The 21,148-nt window shown below is 41.3% G+C and overlaps 2 protein-coding genes across 2 annotated transcripts in view; both read right to left on the reverse strand.

Moving 5' to 3' along the window:
• Positions 1-8,392: 8,392 nt before the first annotated feature.
• cops8 (COP9 signalosome subunit 8) overlaps positions 8,393-21,148 on the reverse strand; it is a 15,147-nt gene continuing 2,391 nt past the window's right edge. The window contains exons 4-7 of the mRNA XM_036564721.1: positions 19,947-20,079; positions 11,634-11,741; positions 9,289-9,351; positions 8,393-8,835 (exon numbers count right to left, since the gene is read on the reverse strand). Coding sequence (XP_036420614.1) covers positions 8,756-8,835; positions 9,289-9,351; positions 11,634-11,741; positions 19,947-20,079 — 384 coding nt within the window. The 3' untranslated portion in view covers positions 8,393-8,755. The remainder of the gene's footprint in view (positions 8,836-9,288; positions 9,352-11,633; positions 11,742-19,946; positions 20,080-21,148) is intronic.
• On the reverse strand, positions 13,735-15,264 carry trim63b (tripartite motif containing 63b). Its single transcript, XM_036564720.1, has one exon. The coding sequence runs from the start codon at positions 15,082-15,084 to the stop codon at positions 14,053-14,055; it is 1,032 nt and encodes a 343-aa protein (XP_036420613.1). The 5' UTR covers positions 15,085-15,264; the 3' UTR covers positions 13,735-14,052.

Below are 21,148 nucleotides of genomic sequence, written 5' to 3' on the forward strand. Positions count from 1 at the left end.
AATATCTATGATGGAAAATCACTGACAGAAGTAGATCAGACCACAGACACTCGGACTCTCACATCCCAAGTTCAGGGTTAACCTGGCTGGCTAGTTTGCTCTCTGACATGTCGTAGCTGTACTGAGGTAGTTATTCTGGTGTTACTCATTAAGCATTTACAGTTAGCTCTACAGATAATCCCCATTACGATACAGTGACGTCAGTAATCAGATCAAATCAATGTTAACTTACTTTTACCGCTGAGAGTTTGTGCTGCACAGAATTTAAAAGTCTGAATGGCTCCGTCCTCTCAATGTCCTCCAGAAACAGCTGTGTTCTGACTGGCTTATCAATGAGTGCGTTTACATGCACTCAACAGTCCAATCATAATCAGATTTATGCAGTTATCTGATTATTAAGTGATGTCTTAGATCAGATCAAGGTCTATATCAGATTTCTTAAGATTTAAAAAGGCTGGATTTGAGCTCAATAATGGGGTTTTTCAGTATAAACTCTCACTCTGATTTCTTTCGTTTCTCTCGGTCTGAGCATGTGTGAAAACAGCGCGTCGTCCCGGAAACAGTGAGCAGCGTTTAACACAGAACACGCAAGACGAGCACAGCACTTTTGGAGCGACGCTGAAACCAAATACATGATTGACAAAATGAAGAACTTAAATATTCTTCATCTTGTAGATGATGCATGTTCATATTTCAGCTAAAGTGATGCAATGTTCATAAAAATAGCCGCAGCATGAAGTTTGAGTTTTACATTATGTTTACGTCACATCTTCTTCTGAGTTTATTGGCTGGTTGTAAAGCAGAAATCTGATAACTGTCCAACTCATATAGACCCAGAGTTTCCCCATAATCAAGTGTACGTGAACACGTTGATCGGATTTCTGACACAATCTGATTTTCAGCAGTTATCGGATTATTAAGTGTATGTAACGCACTCACTGTTTCTGAAGGTGCATGTGTTTTTCTGTATTTGCAGTGTGTTGGGTCTTCTAGGCCACCGTATAAAGGGCTTTAAACTGATTTACATAAGCATAATATAAAAGTTATTTATATTATGAACATTAAGCCCTCAGCCCTTTATGACTTTGGAAAAAAGTGAAGGAATGATCTTGCTACTTGCCTTGTGGCCACATCAAAAGAACAAAGGTTAAACACTGCTTTTCCAGATTTCCTCCACTTTGACCTCTGAGTTTCATACATGCAGCAGGTAGGTAGGGCAGAGGCTCATGCATTCTGACTGCTCAAGCAGAGAAAAGTAAGAAATTCTTTTTTTATTATATGTTTTATTGAGCTTTTTGTAAAAGGATATAAAGGATATGGACAAGGATAAGAATTGAACACTCAGCTTCTCCCAGCGACTGCATATGAAACATGTAACAAGATGCGACACAAGAAATTCTAAAACTGAACTGAGGAGTTTAAACCACCGTCCATCCCTCTGAAACAGATCCTGATCAAACTACTCCAAAGCTTTTCTCGTCTCATCACATGATGGTGAACTGGGCTTAATTTGCGGCTGCACTAGCCGTGAGCAGACATGGGTGGAGAAGTCTGTGTTACATCCGACACATGCGGGCCAGATGCGTCTGCCTGAGACCCCTGACCTCTTCAGATTTCAAAGGCTTTCCTTCAGCGGCTCTGCAGTCACGTCTTTGATCAATATAACGTCAGAAACCTTAAAAAGTTCTCAAAATCAACGATTCAGTCAACATGTTTAACGTATTGAGGTCATGCTGATCTTCATTGGATGTTACTAACGCTAGGACTCGTTCTCCAACATCCTCTTAAGTTTGTTCTTAAACGTGTTCTTGATAAAGCTTCTAAGAAAAAGTCTCCGTCAGGTTCATGACGTGTTCAGTGAATGAGACCCAATGCTATGATCTTTTGTTCTTCTCTTCTCATTGTATTAAAGCACCTAACTGATTTTGGCTAACTGTCTATTTTTAATTAACTTTACAAAAGAAATGTTTTAATGTTCATGAATATTGGTAGTGAGGAGGGATTCTGTTTGGACTTTCATCATCATGGTGACACATTTCTGATTCCCATCAAAGGAGAAATAGAAACACTGAACCGCTGAGCATAAGAATCAGCAAAAAACCAGGTTTAACCAGTAGTTTTCATCTTTACCTTGAAATTACACTGAAAGCTGCAAGAACATCCTAAAAACAGTTCTTCAAGGGTTCTTTGGGAAAGGTACTGGTTCTACATAGATCTGTGAACACTCATAGAAACAAACAGTTGCCTTTGCCTTGTTAAATGGAAAAGCTTGTAATTGGGTTTAAAATTGGTTCCATATAGTTTATATTGTTGGTGCTGTACAGGACCCTCTTTGTTCAGAGTGCACATATGGCTGCCTGTATGTTTACGTTAATTGTTTGTTTTTCAGACCGAGAATGGAAACTTTAATGGTGAAACACCTTTAGCATTACGGTTTATTCCATGACCAGGTTTAATCCATGTCCAAGAATCCAGCCACGCACAGGGGATTGCCAGGCATGTAAAAGAGAGCTGTGCACTGAGTAACGCTCGTCTCTCCCGCTGCTCTCTGACTTAATTGAATCTGCATTTACCAGCCCTAGAAGAGAAAAGGCCTCCACTATCATAAAAACAGCGCTTGATTTACGTGTTAAAAGCATGTGATGCTGCCAGCGCCAGATGCTTTTCTTACGCTCACTGTGGGACAGAAATGTGTCCCTCTCTCCCCCCTCCCTCTCCTCCCTCTCCTCCCTGTGTGTGTGCCTGCCTGCCTGCCTGTCTCTCTGTCTCTGTCTCTCTCTCTCGCACAAGACTGAAGATCCAGTGAGAAGCAGATGTTTGCCGTCCTGAAAAGAGCACTACAACACATCAAACCTAGTGCAGAGGAGGCCATACAGATTTCAGCCAAGGTTCCTGCTTCAAGATGTTTATCACACATGTTTAGTCTATGCAGATTCTCTTATAGGCGGAATAATTAACAATTAACAATTAACCGTCCTTTTCTGACCACAAACGTGTTCACTCAGAGCTACTGTTGCAAGAGTTCACTGGCAAAAATCCTATTAAACCCAACGTAAAATTGTAGCGCACAACTCAACAACTCTGACTACCGAGGTTTCACTTTATTGCTGTAGCTCAAGGAGAGGATTCAAGGAGACGGCAGTGGTGGTGGTTTGGGGAAGAAAAATCCTTCAGAGCAGTGATGTAACCAATTATCTCCATGCTCGTATGCTGCTTGTATGCTGCTCTCAAGTCCAGCAAGATCCGATGTAATGGTGCAAAATTCTGCTTAGAGCCACAGTCACTATCATAATGGTAGAAAACATAAGGAATATGCATGACTGGATGTTTTTTGTAGGATTTATAAACGTAGGTTTCGGATTTTAAGTTTGAAGCGTCTACACACCATCAAAAACACACTGGCGCAGACTGTTAACACAAACGGTAAAGTAGCAGGTTTTTCATCCAACAATTTTTGTGAATTTTGAAAATATACAAAAAAATCTAAATTGAAAAGTTCGAGAGTCAAAAACACCAAAATATTGCGAAAAACCGACTGGCCTACAGACGGTCCGATGGCGGCACAGAGCTTTTCGAAGGTTGTTTTTGACTTTCTGAAACGCTGACCTAAGCTTGTTTGAAATATGTCTCTGCACAGTGAGCTTCAGAACTGTCTGGTGTGTTTACGAGATGTGAGGTGGACGTTGTCGTCGGGCACAGAGATTTCAGCCCTCGTTTGGGGCCACTGCTTGTCCTGCCCGGCATCTGAGCTACACACAATCATCTTGCTTATGTCGATGCCTCTAATCACGGTAGCCTACGTCATCTAAAGTTTCTTCCCGTAACCATAGCAGATAGAAACACGACTTAAATCACATTTTTTTTCTGCTGAAATTTTCTAAATGCATAAACTCTTGGGGACGTTTGAAAGGAAGCCCAGCTAGTGACATGCAACATTTCAAAAAAATAAATAATACATTGAAAAAATATAAACTAAACCTCATACCAAGATGGTGCAAACTACACTGAAATTAACAATGACCAACAACTTTTAATGAATCATTGGTTAACGTGTTCTCAGCGGAGGGTGAGGTTTAACTCCCAGACGAATTCAAAGCTGGTGTTGTTTTTACTTGATTTTGGCTTTGGAAATGGCTAAAACACCACACTGTCAGGGTTTGGGCATATTTACTGTGTCTCTGCTGGAACGGTTTGATTTCAGATTCAAAACCTCGGGAGCTGCTGTTTCACACATACTAGCTTGTATGTAGGGATGTCCCGATCCGATCTCAAAGATCGGTATCAGGGCAGATCAAGGCATTTTTACCTGATCGGCTTTAATGAGGATGAATCTATGACCGATCCTTTGTTTTATGTCAGAGATCACATGGGTGTCATGTTTGGGCCAGGACACTGCCAAAACGTCTGCCGTGTGGAAATATTTTAAAGTGGAGAACGAAACCAGTCCAACAGCCACATGAAATGTATGCAATGCGAGCATTTCACGAGGCGGTAGTAACAGAGCTGATACGGCACCTAAAAAGTAAACACTCAGCGGAATACAGTGAGTATATTTACTCAGGTTACTCAGACAAAGGCTGCACCAAAGCAACACACACTAGAGCAAACTTTTAAAAGAACAGAGACGTTTTCTTGAGACAGCGGCGTTGCCAAAAAGATTACTGAGAGAGTAATCGAGTTCATCGCTTTGGATGACCAGCCTATCGCTGTGGTAGAAAACACAGGTTTTCGCCGTCTTTTGGAGCTTTTGGAGCCACGCTACGCCCTACCTTCTCGAAACTACATTTCAGACACGGCCATACCGGAGCTTTACAACAAGGTTTGTGACCACGTACGAGGTCTTCTATCAGATAGCTTTACGACAGACATTTGGAGCTCTGATGTTTCCCTGATGTCATTACTTAGCCTCACAGCACACTGGATTGACACGACTTTTGATGTAAAGCGTACAGTGTTGCATGCTCAACAGTTTTGCGGGTCTCATACAGCAGAGCATGTAAAACAAGCAATTGAGGAGATGCTGAACGCTTGGGAAATCGATAAGCAACGGGTCCATGTAATTTTGTGGGACAAGGCGAGAAATATGAAGAAAGCAAAGGATGATATGGGGGTTTCAAGCGTGGGCTGCATCGCACATACGCTTCAGCTGGTTGTTCACGAGGGTCTGCTTTCTCAGCGCTGCATCACAGACACACATTTGGAAGATATTCAGATTGATATGAAAATGCCAGCGAAGCGCCTACAGGAAGATGTGCAAGTTAGATGGAACAGCACTCATTACATGATGCCGAGCCTTCTGGAGGAAAAGCGGGCTCTCAGTGTCTATGCAGCTGACCACAACCTTCCAGCTACACTGACGGTAAACGAATGGGCACTAATGAAGAAGTCGATCGAGGTTTTAGCTCCCTTTGAAGAACTGACGAGGGTAGTGAGCGCTGAGACTCTGCAGCTGACGTGATCCCCGCCATAACAGTCCTTAAACGTGTTCTTTCTCGAGAGCACAGCACTGACCAGGGAATCAAGACAATGAAAAGCACAGTGGATAGACGCTTCAGCGAGACTGAAACTAAGCCACTGTACTGCATCGCCACTTTAGTGGATCTCAGATACAAAGACAGACAAGTTCAAATACTATGATAAAGTCTATTTTGCTTTATAGTGAATCAAATGTAAGTCACCAGTATCAATTTAAGCCAGTTTTTGTCTTGTTAGCTATTTTTTTTTAATGCAGATTTTCTGTTAATGGTTAGATTTTTTTTATTGAAGTACACATCATTTATCTATTTTCAGATACTTCACAAATTCAGACAACCTGAGGCATGCTAAGGATGCTCTCATTGTAGAGGGGGAGAAGATGGAGGTAGGGAGGGCCGCCGGTGAAGTATCAGAGGCAGAGCCTGTGAAAAAGGCACCACGTCAAAACACAGCAAGCAGCAGCCTTGGCAGTGTCTTTGATGAGATCTTAGAAGAGAATGAGCCTGAGGTCTGTGAGCACCTCATCAACAGTTGTTCAGGTGCAGAGTTACCTCGCAGAGCAAACCATCCCAAGATCAGACAATCCACTACAGTACTGCAAGGCACATGCTGCACGATTTCGCTCACTGGCTGCTACTGCAAACAAGTTTCTCTGTGCCCCCTGTACAAGTGTGGACAGTGAGAGACTCTTTAGTGCAGTCTCAAACGTCATTGATGAGAAAAGGAACCGACTGTCCCCTAACACGGCAGAGATGCTGACTGTCCTCAAGCCTGAAGACCTAGCAGAACGTGCATCATTCACAAAACGTTTAGCTAGTATTTAATTTAAAAACTGCCGTGAGATAACAATAAACACTCTGATCACACGCTAGTACAATATGGTGTCCCCCAAGGATCAGTGCTCGGGCCGCTGCTTTTCTCTCTGTACCTGCCACCTCTTGGTAACCTAATTCGCAGATTCGGTGTTAGTTTTCACGACACGCAACTTTACATATCTGCTAAACCAAATGAGGCTCTGAATCTAAATAATCTTGAAGAAATGTGTTCAAAATATCAAAAGCTGGATGACCAACAATTTCCTTCTTCTTAATCCTAACAAAATGACGTTCTACTACTTGGACCCAAAGCAGAGATTTCTCAACTCTCCAAATTTGAACTAAATTTAGAGGCCATATAGTCACTCCAAGCACTACTGTAAAAAAAAATCTAGGCGTCATCTTCGATTCCAGTCTCTTTTGATACACGAACATTTCAACATTGTTAGAACCGCATTCTTTCACTTGCGTAACGTCGCTAAACTACGTAATATTCTAGCCCTAAACGATACGGAAAAACTTGTGCATGCCTTTATAATCTCCAGGCTGGACTACTGTAACACCATTTTAGCTGGATTCTCCAACACTTTACTAAATAAGCTCCAACTGGTCCAGAATGCAGCCGCTAGAGTCCTTAAAGGACCGAAAATTTGACCATATATTCCCAATCCTGTGGTCATTACACTGGCTACCAGTTAAATTTGGTGTAGAGTATAAGATCCACCTCTTAACGTATAAATCATTAAATGGCCCTCAGTATCTTAGTGAATTAGTTCAGTCATATGAACCCACACGTACGCTCCGCTCACAGAATAACGGCCTGACAGTTCCTAGAGTTAGAAAAACCACAGCAGGTGGTTCAGCTTTTTCCCTACGTAGCCCTAAAATTGAGGAATCATTTCCTGACCTCTGTTCTGGACTCAGACACACTCTCTACACTTAAAACCAGACTCAAAACTGATCTGTTTGCACAAGCATTTTGTTAATATCAGTATAAAAATGTTAATCTCTCTCTCCCTTTATTTGAGCCCCTGAGCGACGTCTGCCTGAATCGTCCCATGGGAGCCACCAGAGCTCCATCTCTGTTTGCTGATCTGCACCATTTTGACCACTATGGAGCTTATCGCTGTACAAAGCTGTGCAAACCTCACCTGCATGAACTGACACTCCTGCTGCTGCTGCATAAACTAAAACTAATCTAATTAATCATTGCTCCCCTTTTTTCCCCGTTTTGTATTCTAATATTTTATACTAATGCTGTTTCCTATCCGGCGTGGTCCAGAGGAGGATGGGTTCCCCTTCTGAGTCTTGGTTCCTCTCAGTGTTTCTTCCTCTTGCTCTTAGGGAGATTTTCCTTGCCACTGTCGCCACTGCCGACGTTCATGGGGGCTCGGACCCGGATTTTTCTGTAAAGCTGCTTTGTGACAACACCTGCTGTAAAAAGTGCTATAAAAATAAACTTTGCCTGGACTTTTGGAACTACATTGAAGAACCACAGGCCATTATGCACTGACAAGAAGCCAAGGCGATTCCCAGGCCCCTCGAAGCGCAGTGTACACCCTACATACCCAGATGCTGCACCACTGCCTCACTTCAGCCATACTACAGTAGCTAGAGGTGTCGTCTACAGCCTGAACTTAGCTTGCTAGCAACATATAAACAGCTGAAGCTGGTGAACCTTCTGCTTAGGCTATCACAGATGTTTATCCTTAAAACCTTGACTGTATGATTTAAAACACACTCAATGCAGTATAACAGTGTGATCTTGCACACAAAATAATCAATTAAAATTAATAACTTACTCAAAATGTAGATGTTCATTAGAGTTGTGCATCACACTTTCTCATGATCAGTTTCCTTAAGATTCAGATTTTTGCCAACATTCTGTGAATCTTGTCCAACCTCACAACAGTAACTATGAAAGCACACAGATTATGGACAGCTGAACTGTCAGCACTTGTAGCTGGAGTTCTGAGATCTAATCCCCAAGGGCGGTGGGTCAAGGGCTACATGATATGGTCAGAATACCAAACTGCGTCTGCAGTGTGCGTCACAACATATTAAAACACCCTGATGAAACAAAAATGCAACAAGACTGCAGATTGGGTAGCATTACTTTGACCAAAATATTTACATTTATTGGATCCCACAAATTACTTGATTCATCAAAATACCCACAAGAAACTTACGTGGAACATCTAATGATGGTCAAGATGCACAAACTGTTATTAAAAGGCTCACTGCATATTTCAGCCTTCTATGGGAACTGTGGGGTAAGGATGTTTTCTTTTAATCTAAGCTTCAAAAAACAATGCATACGCAGAGGAGTGAGGAGATCCCATCTTCAGCCTGGATGGGGCTGCTTTAGAGCAAACATCTCGGCCAAGAACAGGATGAACGTACTTCTGTCCTCCATACGATTGACTAGTTGAGAGTATGAGAGAATAGGGAGAGAGTGGGATTTATCAGTTTTCAAGAAAAGCCACGTAGTCAGTGAGTCTAGCCAGCTGCTGTTCGTTTGGAACCAAAGAGACTGGGGGTGGATCTGGAGAGAAGAGAGAGAGGAAAGAGGAAAGGCAGAAGACAAGGGGGTGGGGGTAGAGAGAGAGAGAGAGAGAGAGAGAGAGAGAGAGAGAGAGAGAGAGAGAGAGAGAGAGAGAGAGAAAAGGACATAATTAAAACCAGTCTGAAGTCTGCATGAACAAAACCCAAAAAAACAAAAAGAAATGAGGGCCAAGAAAAGAAAGCAGGGCCAGGGAAGGCAGGGGTGAGTAGCGGAGGGAGGGAGGGGTGAGAGGAGGTGGGCGGGGGGGGTGTACTTCATGCATTTCCACGTGAGTGTTATGAAAACCATGGAGAAAACACAGCTTGGTTTTCTACAATGGGAGGGGAGAGTGTGTGACTGGAACATTATAGAGGAATGAGTCAGACAGGAAGGCCTGGGGGAGGAGGGGGGATTTTTTCCCCCTTCACACATGAAAAGAAACAGTGCCCCCACCTGGTTTCTGCGGCATTATCATCCGCGTGTTGGGATCCGCCTGCCACCCGTGACTGACCACACCTAAAAGAGTGGAATTGGTTTCTTACATGGCAGAACTTCTGAGGAGTAAGAACGTTTGTGCAAAGCATGAAACCATCAACCATAAACAATATATTGTAGAGTATTTAAACATTCTCTGAAATTTATGGTAGAAAGACACATTTTGAACAAAGGCTGCACAATGCATTCTGTTAATCATTCTCGTCATGTTGGCCTTTGTGAACGAGCCCTCTGACCTCTCAATTTATTTAACGTGTACTATGAGCATCCTGATCAATCACAGCTGCAGATTAACCAGGCCAAATTACTGATTCATCAACGCACTTTATCCAGATGCACATTCTACTTAGTGGACTGAGCTACACTGGTGCTAAAATGTGAACAGTCATGTAACCTCTGTAGGAGGTGGCAGAATGGGACGTGTTGGAGCAGCCAAATACAAAACTGAGACCACAAGCACAGCAGCAAGCGTCAGTCAGAAGGTTACAAAGCTCCCCAGCATCAGAGAAAGAATTAAATTTTGGAGTAATAAAGCACAACTAAACACCTCGGAGATGACTTTGAGTAGTGTTTGTGATCCACATCTAATCTTCCAGCACAGTTACCTGACATCACTGATGCTCCAGGATAAATGAAATCAAACCCCTGCAGTGATGTTTTAACATCTAGGGGAAAACCAGATCACGTCTGTACCGGGACTAAAAAGTGTTTCCAATGGTGATTCTCTGTTGCTACTAAAACTGAGTCTAGTAGGTTTAATCCATTTCTGGGAAACTGACCCACAGAAAATACTGCAGGGTAGAAATGTGTCACAGTGCTCCCATTTCCATATCATGCAGCCTTTGACCCCAATCCCATTTCACCCCTCACCCCTACCACTCCCTCCATTCTGCACGTTCACTCCTAGGGGTGGGGTGTCCTGATTCTTGAGATAGAGGGGTGGGGCGAAGTGTTGGGGCTACATGACCCTCCAAACAGAGGTTTTTCAGAGACTCCAAACAGAGAGTTATGAGGAAATAAGGAAAACCGGCGAGATGGAGAACAAGAGACCAAAGAAACCCACAAATGTGAGAATTTTCTCAGTTAAAAATGATAATAACCATCATATCCTCTTAGTTTAATGTAATTTCAGTGCATTATGGTTCTTTTCTTCATAACAAGCATAAAAAATCACTAGCAGTGCTGACGTCTCAGTAGCTAAATTTGAACGAGAATCTGGTGAATCTCTGATTTCAGCTTCATATCACTGAAGAATTAGTGGTGGGTGATAATAAATAATTGCCCCCCTCTTTGAAGATCATATGATGCCCTAAATGTAACTAAAGCCCAGCAGTGAGGAGCTGAACTTTACCCTCCTCTGCTGTCACTGCAGACTGGCAGGGTCGCCTACAGAGCAGCGCTGGTAGCTGTTAATGAAGTGATGCTCTTTTTATTTGAGGGTCCCATTTCAGAGGGAGGATTTCAACCACTACCCTGGAACTCAGTTACAAGGGGCAACACTCGAAAACAAGGGGGTCAAAATAAGGAGTGGGACTGGGCCTCAGCTCCTGCTGTATGTCAAGTACAAGAATTAAGAGTGTGAAGGAAAGGAGAGACAAACATAATTAAGCACAGCAAACTAGAGGAAAAAAGAAAAGAGAGGAATGTGGGGTTGGTGGTGTGTCTACCAGGATGGGAATGAGACAGAACAAAACAAAGACAAAAATCCAAGAATCTGGATCCACTCTATTATAGCCTATTTTGGTTTGTTGTTTTTAAGTAGGAAGAGCACTTTGAACTTGACGAGAACAGAAACTTCATCTTATAAGCATCTTATACCACATATAGCATAAGCAGACAGTGAGAGGCTTGGCGACAGTGCAAGTTTGAAAAAGGGGGGAAAATGAAAGTAAATGAAATTCTGATGCTCTGCATTTAACACAGCAACACATCACGGACAAAATATACTGTTATACTGATACGTTACAACGGCTGTTTACCTTAATATTAAAACACTTTGGTGAATCCTTGATCTGACATGATGAAGGACTGACCTGCATTAATAGGATTCAAATTATCTGTTGGATCATGACTGCCTTGATTTATTAAAAAACATATAGAACACTCCTCTCTGGTTGGTCAGGATTGTTCATAGTCGGGCAACAAAACATTGTGATTGATGGCTCATCTGCATATTGCAGCCTTCTATAATATCAGTACAATAGAGGCCAATACTGTGATAACAAACGATGCATTGTGCAGCCCTATCATCCGGGATGGGTCCTCATGATTGACCTGTGAGCACTTTTATGCAAATATCTTACCCTTCACAGCCTCTTCAACTGAGTACCCAACAAAAGAGGCGAAATCCTCTGCACTGATTGAGGTGTAAGCTTGGGCTACGAGGCCATACGCCCTCCTGCGTGTGGACTCTAGGAAAAAGGAAGGAAAGCAAAGATGTGAAAAGAAGCAGGCTGCTTTAAAATGTTCTGACAAGTAGTATAAACACTCCACTCGCTGAGCAACGAAGACACTTAACAGAAGCAGATTAGAAATGTTGCTGCTGCCACAACAAAATATCCGCCCTCAGAATGTAAAGGACTTTTGGTGCTTCCAAAAGGTATTTAAACAAAACAAAAAAACCCTGAAGAATAGAGCTATTTGCATTCTACTGAATGGTGGTCTTGAAGGGAAATTAATGGATAAAATGGGTCTCTCCATGAGAAATGGGGGGGTTCAGGGTATCCTTGTAATTCATCTTGTGATGAAAGGAATAAGATGAAAAGCTGAAAGATGAACACGAGTAAATACATTACGGCAATATAAAATTACTGTGAAGGGTAATTAAGCGTATGCAGATGACAGGTTTTATAACCCACAGATGCAGCACATATTGGGTATTTTTCCTCAAAGACTAAACAGTAATTTTAGCAAATGCTGACATGTTTAGCCTCTCTAACGCCTGCCAAGTGTATGACTGCTGTATTCAATATGCTCAACGTTCAGCCCAACATCCCTCAGCGCTAATTTAAAACTGTTCTTAAAATACATGGACAGCTCACAAAAGGTACACTCACCCTGTAACTTTAAACTAGAGCTCAGCTCACGTCAAACAAAGACCTAAAGGTGACACAAGTGTGTTTAGTTTAATTGTTGGCTCCCAGGATGGTAGATCTTAGCATGATTCACTGCCAACAGCCGGTACCATTTGTTTTAGCACCCAGCATTTTAAAACATGGCAACACAGCTTGTTTACTAACATTTCCTTAGAAGCGATATTAAGAGCGTTGGGAATGGGATCATCGCTAGGGGGGAAAGAACAGAAGAGGAAAGCAAAATGTCTGTCTTTGACTGAACTAACCTATCCTGGCATTGTAGACATATATTGGTGGTGCTGCCACATCAGCACGGCATAACGAATGGAGAATTTATCTGAATAATACTAAGATATCAGCCCTTTTTAACAAAGACACAACAACTGCTGAATGATGACTGAAGTGATAAAACATCTAGTCTGCACATACATCCGGCTGATAACTTATCAAATCCCACTTTCTTGCTCGCTGGTATTTTGGCGATAGTCATTGTATTGTAAGAACACTTTGGCCAAAATCAGGACAGGAGAGTTTTTAAACATGATTACCTGAAGAGAAAACATAAAAATGGCCCCAACACATGTGCCGGCCCACGACTGTTTGCCCTTGTTCCTTCAGTTTTCTCCATGCCCTTCACTTCCCCTTCAGGCTCCATGATGTGTTAACTACTGTATGTCTCAAACTTCAGCTTCATATGGGTGACATACAACTTTCCTTCCTTCCGTTGGTGTTTCTGGCTCACTATAACAGTGGACTTCTCTAATAGAAAGTTTTGGCAGTAACAAGGTCAGTCTAATGGGAGTTTTTAAACACGTTGCCTGGTGATTATTTTAGCAACATTCAGGCAGAGAGATCGTGTGTTGGCCAAACATGACTAAAAGCCTGGCTGCACACTGTCCCCTCTTTAGCAAGCAACAAGAGTTGCTGAGCAAGGCAGCAGAGAAAGGAGGGGGGGTAAGGCCCATAAACAGCTTTTTCTGTCTGTCCTAGGCCGGCATACTGTTCCAAGGTCTCTTCGATCATATCTCACACTCCTGCGCTGTAAAAATAGCCTGCTTCCTTGCTTGTGAAAGGCAAGCTGAAACAGACGGCCATGCTTTTGAAGACAGAGCACAGAAAGTTTTGTACTTTGTTTAGTAGCTAAATCAAAAGATCACATTTCTTTAACAGACAAAATACATCCGGGCGTGTATTAAATCCTAGATAACAGAATTCAGTATCGAAAAGTATAACAAATGGTGACAAAAGTAAAAAGAGTAATGGACACTCTACGTCAGCGTACAGCAGCGACTTCATATTGAAGTCCAGGAATAACAGTATGACCACATACTCTGGACGGCCATGTGTTCCATTTATTTGTGCAAAGAACTGAACATACAGAGCAAACAGTCAAAATATATTAATCACCTAAAAAGCCACAAACAAGCTAAAAAATACAAAAGTATAAAAATGGCACCGATACACATTCTGATTAGCCTCTGCACCATGTGGGGTGTAACTTTCAGCATTCATACTGCTTAGCAGCAACACATCATAAAACCCCTCAGAAAATGTCCATTATTCGTCCTTATTCAGAGTTCTTGATCTCCAACATTCCCCCTTCAGACCCTGTAAGGCGCTAACTCACTAACTACCGCACAGGTCCAGTTCACTCCTCTTCTTCCTCCTCTGCATCTTCGTATTCTTCATCATCGTCTGCTCCGAAGTCCATTTTGGACAACAGTGTCTCTGCGTGTTCTGTGGACAGGGTAAAATGGTCCATTCTCTCAAAACCAGGCTCGGGTCTTTCCTCGGCCAGCGAACTCTTGGCTGCATCCTTTGTCTGTGCGATGAGGCCCTTAGAGGACTGCAGAAACTCAGCGGCACTGCTCTGTTCAAGGGCACGCACTGCGGTATCAGTGAGCTCCGTGCCCACCTGAAGACGGTCTCCGTAACGCCTGGCCAGCCGCCGCAAGGCTGCTACCTTCTCGTCCTGCTCTTTGCTAATACGCTCCAAGAGGGCGCCCTTTCGTTCCTCCAGCGCTGCGTAGAGCGAATCGAAGCGCTCGCCCAGCCTTTGCTTGGCACGCTGGGCATTGTCCTGAACAGCTTTGCAGGCCTCCTCCATCTGATTCAGCAGGGCCTGCAGCCGTCCGTTGCCTGCAACCAAGGCATCGATGGCATTACTTAGCTCACCTTTCTGGGCCTGGTAAACGCTAGCAAGAGGTGATACTTCACAGTCCTTGTGCTGACCGAACACTTTGCACATTGAGCAGGTGGGAACCTGGTGGGTCACACAGTAGATGTTAATCTTCTCATCCTCATGTTCCTCACACATTGGTTCAGAGGTCTTAGGCTTTAAAGGAGGCTCTGAGGTTCCACCACCACCTTCTTGCTGCTGTTTGTATATATCGATAATGTTCTCCACCAGAAGGTTTCTCTGAAGTCCGTGTACACCATGGCGATCGAGAACCACCTCGAACCGGCAAGTGGGGCACCTGAAAACACCACCAGAAAATCGGTACGGATTTCGAGAGTCGTAAAGGTCGCTAGCACATCCACGGCACAGGTTATGTTGACAGGGAAGGATCACCACAGGCTTGGTGAACATATCTAGACAGATTGGACAGCTAAGCTGTTTCTCCAGACTCGCCATTGTGTCTGGAGAAACAGCCAGGGAGCCGGTCCTTTGGATATCCATTTCTGTGACCGCTCTGGTAAAGTACAGTTTCTTCCCCTGCCTTCAGTGACCGTCGTAGCAGTGGCACTACTGTGTACATGCGTCCTTTCAGCTGTCAGTTCTGCTCGGTGCACAGTGGCCCAGGGTTTTATACAATCCCCTTGCAGCTGGTGACACTCAATCCCCCCCCAGCCAATCAGGGCACACATTCTTCTTAGCTTGTTTTCAAGTCTGTTTTCGGAGAAGCAACACCCCCAACCTTCCACTGGGTTCCATTTGTCACATCATGCTCTTCACCATTCCCAGTGACACAATCTCAATGAGGAAATATCTGAGCCGTGATAAACAAGGCCTGTGTGTTGAGTAAGAGACACAGGTCTGTCATAATGCTATTTATTTACTGTTTACCTTCCACTGCTCTCATCCACATGATTCACCCACTTTACATTTAACAGGAAAATTAACCAGATAATACTGAGTAAATGCTGATTCTCTCTGTAGGTTTCAAGGAGTGCTACTACTCATACTTTGTTGACAGTATTGCTCTAGATGAACCATATCTTTGACTGTCCGTTAGGTACAAGTTAAGAAAGCTGAATGACATTATAGTCCTCTAAATCAAGCAGAATTAAATAATACACTTATATACCATTCACACAAGGTGCCACTTGGTCAATCTGATCAAGGCTTTGATCATGCTTGTACTATCAAGTAACTTGTTTGTGTCCCAGCTCTGCTACATGAAGGAAGGACTATATTTAACCTCTTTCCTTGATCTGGGTGGGTCAGGTGCAGGCACGGGGGTCAAATGTGGCTCTCGCTGAAATGGCATTTGGAAGCCAGTACATTCTGAAATGTGCAAAAGGCGATAATAAAAATTACATTTATTAAAAAAAAAAAAACACGCCATATTCATAAGTGCATTTTCCTCCTTAAAAGTCACACTGTTGACAGTCGCCTTCTATGTATTAACAATAATAACCGCATAGAATTCTGCTATACTGCTAGTATACCTTCCCTGAGCTGTAAGCAACACTTTCTATTTATTTATTTATTTATTTATTTATTTTCCCTGCCCTGCACGTTTGTTGCCTAAAAGTAAAATTACGGTTTGTTTTATAAGTAAGAAACATACTCATCAGGCAGACCTTTAAACTGACTGTCAAAGCTAGTGTCCTTTCAATCTTCTGCCATAAAATAACTGAAGTGCCAGATGTTGAGATGATTCTGAAACCCAAGCTTACTCTGATGTTTTTCAAAATGAAAATGCTTTGATCAATGATCAAAACGTGACCAATCACATTTCAATACAAAACTGCCACAGAAAAGATCAACTCCAACCTCTGAACTACAGAAATTCTGCCTCTAAAAATGAAAACACAGTTTAAGTAGCCTTTACTTTAACACTGTGACAGTGGAGCCCCCTGCTGTTGTGAATCGCTAAGCCAGTTTTGGCATCAACTACATATACATGGCTGACTGCCGATCCTAAAAGCTCTATACAAACAAAACTGCTTATCAGTTTTATAAACCATTTTGAGCTCTTCCTTTCCCTGTAGAATGCTGATGCTATCAGAATCTTCAAGAGGGAGTGGGAAGGTGGGTACAAGAGCGTATTTACAATTATCCAAAAGTACAAGCTTTGAAAAAGAGTAAAAAAATAAATAAATAAATAAATAAAATAAATATCACCACTGAAATACAGATAAGGCTGTGCTCCAACGGCTTCCTTTCTTCATTTTATCACAAAGTGCCACGAACACTCTTCCTACCAGAATCTCTCTTTAGCCTCTCGCACTTTTTAAAGTGTTAAAATATTCTTGTCTGTAACCAATAAACCACCAGAACAAGCCTGTCAAGAATGTCAGCCTGGTGGGTAATGAGGCCTCCTTGGCTGAAGACTCTTTTAGTGGGAACATTGCATGCTGGGAGAATCTCATTGATGACCGTTTAATATTATATAATGTGGCATAACGGTGCTCAGTCTGCCGATCAAACAAGCGAGGAACCAGGCTGATCAGACTGATTAATCCTAGGAAGGCAAGCCTGAACTAATCTAAATTTATAGTGAGTTTAATATTCTATGATATATTTAATAAAACTTGAGCCACAATATTATTCCATTTCAATTTCAAAGATGTATGCAAGGCTCAGTACCGCGCTAGGTCATTATTAGTAAGTCATGCCTCATAAAAAACAACTAAATTTTTATTTTTTTGAAAGGTGATTATACTAATTAGACTGTAGTCCACTCAAAAAACATTTTCTCAAACTAAAACACTTAATTCTGTAAATGCAAGTAGGAAATGTGTGAATCAACCACAACATAGTGTGTCCACCCCATTATAGACAAATTCAGAACACATTGAGGATATTTCTGTTGCACTGTGGAGATACGAGCGACATTGAGAGAAATGTTGAGTCCCGTTATCGACAGTATTTTTCTAATTAATATCAAAATTAAGAAATCTACCATAAAATAGACGTCTTATTAACCAAACCCACACCAGCTACACTAAAAGCTACACTCTCTAAATGAAATCCGACAGCAAAAATATTTGATCAAAAATTTTACACAATTTTTTAACACAATTTGGGGCAGATTTACTAAAATTTTGCACTGTCACAAACTTTGTTTTGCTGTTAAAAAGTGGCCATCACAACTTCTGCAGTTTTTCCTCACTGCATATGCGTTTATGAGTTTCCCTGTCAAAGCGCTGAACACAGGAAGGAGACTGACTGCATTACTTAACGCCTGAGAAAAGCTTATTTTTAGCACCAACGTGGCTGACGCTGTTGTTGAGAGGAAAAAGAGCGAGTTTCACACATTTATGTATTTTCAACTTCGATGAAAAAGACACTGTAATACCCGCCACGTTACATCACTAATTTAATGAACGCAGAATAAAGACATTTCACAATATCACTAATTCTAAGTGCACCTGGCACACAACTCAAGTTCAGCTCGTCTCCCAGCCCAAAAAGGAATGTTTCAAAACACAAAGTCAAATAATTACCTATTGTCTCAACCTCTTATTGTTCATGTTAACATCAGAGCTTATCGAATAACATTATGTTAAAATAATCACAAACTTTCTCAAAGATAAATAACGCACTTGTAGTTATTTATTAGTTATCTATATTAACCTACTAAAGCAAATTCTCAAGAGAATTTCATTCAAAATTTGACTGAAATAACAAATTTTCAATCTTCAAATTTCAATCTGATCCAAAAATCAGAGGAAAACACCCGTTTTGGCTGTGTCCCAAACCACACACTTCTAAACTTGACACTAGTGAATGTGCTTCTAAAGGTGATGCATTATTTGTTACACACTATTCAGTGCTGTAATATGCGGTTTGTGACGCTGCATTTTCCTCATACCTGATGAAAACAAGCTTCCATACAAAAGCATGCAAGTCAAACACGTGTTTATGTTGCACTGCTTAGATGATAATTACAAAGGTGTGTTTGTGTTCATTTGCATGCAAGTTATTAGTACATATGCTGCTAAATTAGCTCCTCCACAGGCACAAAGTGTCGGTAGTCAGTGCTACTCTTAGTACTTTTTAGTAAATGTTTATTTTGCTAAAACATGAAGACGACGGGGGGAACAAAGTCGTGACTTAGTGCACTTTGACAGAAACACTTGTCTTGAATAACATTTGAAGGAAGATTTCATTCAATTAAATTAATTTAATTTGAAAACAAAACGCAAAAAATGTCAAATGACTGCAATTCATAAGTTCCTGGTCATTCTGGGATATTTTTCCAGGAATTTACTGTAAACTATACAATTGTTACAAATTCACACCAGCTCCCAGAATTCATAGCAAACTACAGTAACATATCAATCCAGTTTAACAGTATCTTACTGTAGATATTTGCTGTAAAAATACAGTACTTGTTTTCAGTGTGTGCCGTCTCAGGGTCAGGGTGGACGTTTCTGTCTAAATTTAGCAATTTATGAACACGTTTGACCCTCCATTAGCAAAAAGTTGAATTGTTGACCTAAAACATATTTTAATATTTTAAAATTGTATTAAGTAACAATATTCTACCACTACAGGGTTAGGTTTCACCATATCCAGCTACAACTGTAATAAGATGCCTGTGAGGAAACATAACAGTAGATCTACACTGAGCACACAGCGGTTATGATCCACTCTATTAAAGGAAAACACTGCGGTGGTCTCGATGTCACTGATGTCAAAGATTAGGTGTCCTAACACGTGGTGACCCCATTATTACAGAGTGAACAGCAATTTCAAGGGACAAACACAAACATAACATGTTCAACATCACGATGAAAGCTGCAAATAAATAATCAAAAGATCTCAACTGAATATTAACATATTTATGTTCTTTATGTTTTTATTGTTATTCAATCAGTTACAGCACTGAAGATGATCAGGCAGGACCAAAAATGTTGAAATGCTTCTTAAAGCAAATGGCAGGATGGAAACATATTTATAAATATTTACCCAATCAGAACAGCATTCGGGAAATTCACTGTTTCCCGTTTTCCCAGCCTCTCATCAAAACATGGTTATACTAGCTGGGTGTGAACTTGAGTGAGCAACTATTACACTGCAGGCCTGTTTTTTTTTAATTGGGTTGCAGTCGGGGTGGATTAACTTGGTCATGAGCCCCTGGGCTACACTGTCTGGTATGCCCCCCAACCTGGCACAGTGTAAACATATCAGGCAGAGATAATATAAACAGAGCTACACAGAAATGAAACATACAGGAAACCTGAACAAACTAACAGGAAATTTGAACCAACACAAAAAAAACTTTACCTAATAAAATCCAGCTCCTGAACTACCTTTGTAAGCTCCACCAATCACACGCAACCAAACACCCCCGTGCTGTGCCGTACCTCTTAGAGACTCCATTACAGGGAGAATGGTTTCAGACCACTGGTAGGCAGCAATCGCGCTGTAGATTCCTGGGAAGTCCCGCTGCCAAATTCGCTGCCCTACAGCCCAAATAGCCGCCAGTTCTGGGTTTGCCTGTAGAGACACGCTTTATTAGAACTTCACAGGTTTAACGTTTTTAACAGTTTAGAAAATATCAAGTGTTGCACTGATACTGAACCTGCATCAGCGCCAATATCAGCACATAAACGATGAGGACACCGATACCTGTGACCGACACCACGAAGCCATTTCTTCAGCAGAGTCTGAGACACAGCGCGAGTGAACGAGACGCACGTATTAAACGACTCGAGAAATTCGGATGTGAAACAACATTCGGCTCAGTTTCTGATCCAGAGAAGCTGCTGTGCTGATGTGTAAACACCACAGGTTTATCTGAACACTGTTCAGCTCTGTTTTTAACTGTTTTCCACAATAAAGATACTTTACACTTACTTAAGCTGTTAAACATAGTTCTTATTACTAATTATATGAAAGTAAATACTAAATATACACAGTAAATAAACAAAAATACATTTCTAATAAATATAATCCAACAAGTAAATGCCATCTGAGTGTGTTTTATTTGTGACGGAACAGATTTTACCAAAATTAAATATTTTATTTTTTAAAATGTAATTGTATAAATATGAGGACTATGTGAGTCAGGTCAGATATCAGTCGAGTTAGTATAGGGTATTGGTACTCAGTATCGGCCAGTACTTAAGAATCAGCTATCAGTATAGGTAGGAAAAGTATCAGTGCATCTCTAAAAATAACCTTCTTTGAAGGGTACAGTCTTCATTTCATCTCCTACAGAAACATGCTACAAACATTAATTACGCCCAGACAACAGTTTACTTTAGACGTACATTTTAAGCCCTCAAAAATCTACATAAACAATCTGTGACATTAATTAATAAAAATATGCAGCCAGAAACTGATAATCCTTAACAAAGTTTCTATAACACATTTTCATGATCATGACTATGGTAATTATTACCATTATTATTGTTTTTACCATCATTGTTATTACATCATTACTACTGCTGCTGTTAGTGTTTTCATGATGCCAATTATTTCTATTATTCTTGTTTTCATAATTGTGATGTTATTACTGCTGCTATTAATATTTTTTATCATCATATCAGTAATTCTACTACTA

The sequence above is a fragment of the Colossoma macropomum genome, unplaced genomic scaffold (assembly GCF_904425465.1).
Source record: "Colossoma macropomum unplaced genomic scaffold, Colossoma_macropomum, whole genome shotgun sequence".
In the NCBI taxonomy this organism is placed as follows: Eukaryota; Metazoa; Chordata; class Actinopteri; order Characiformes; family Serrasalmidae; genus Colossoma; species Colossoma macropomum.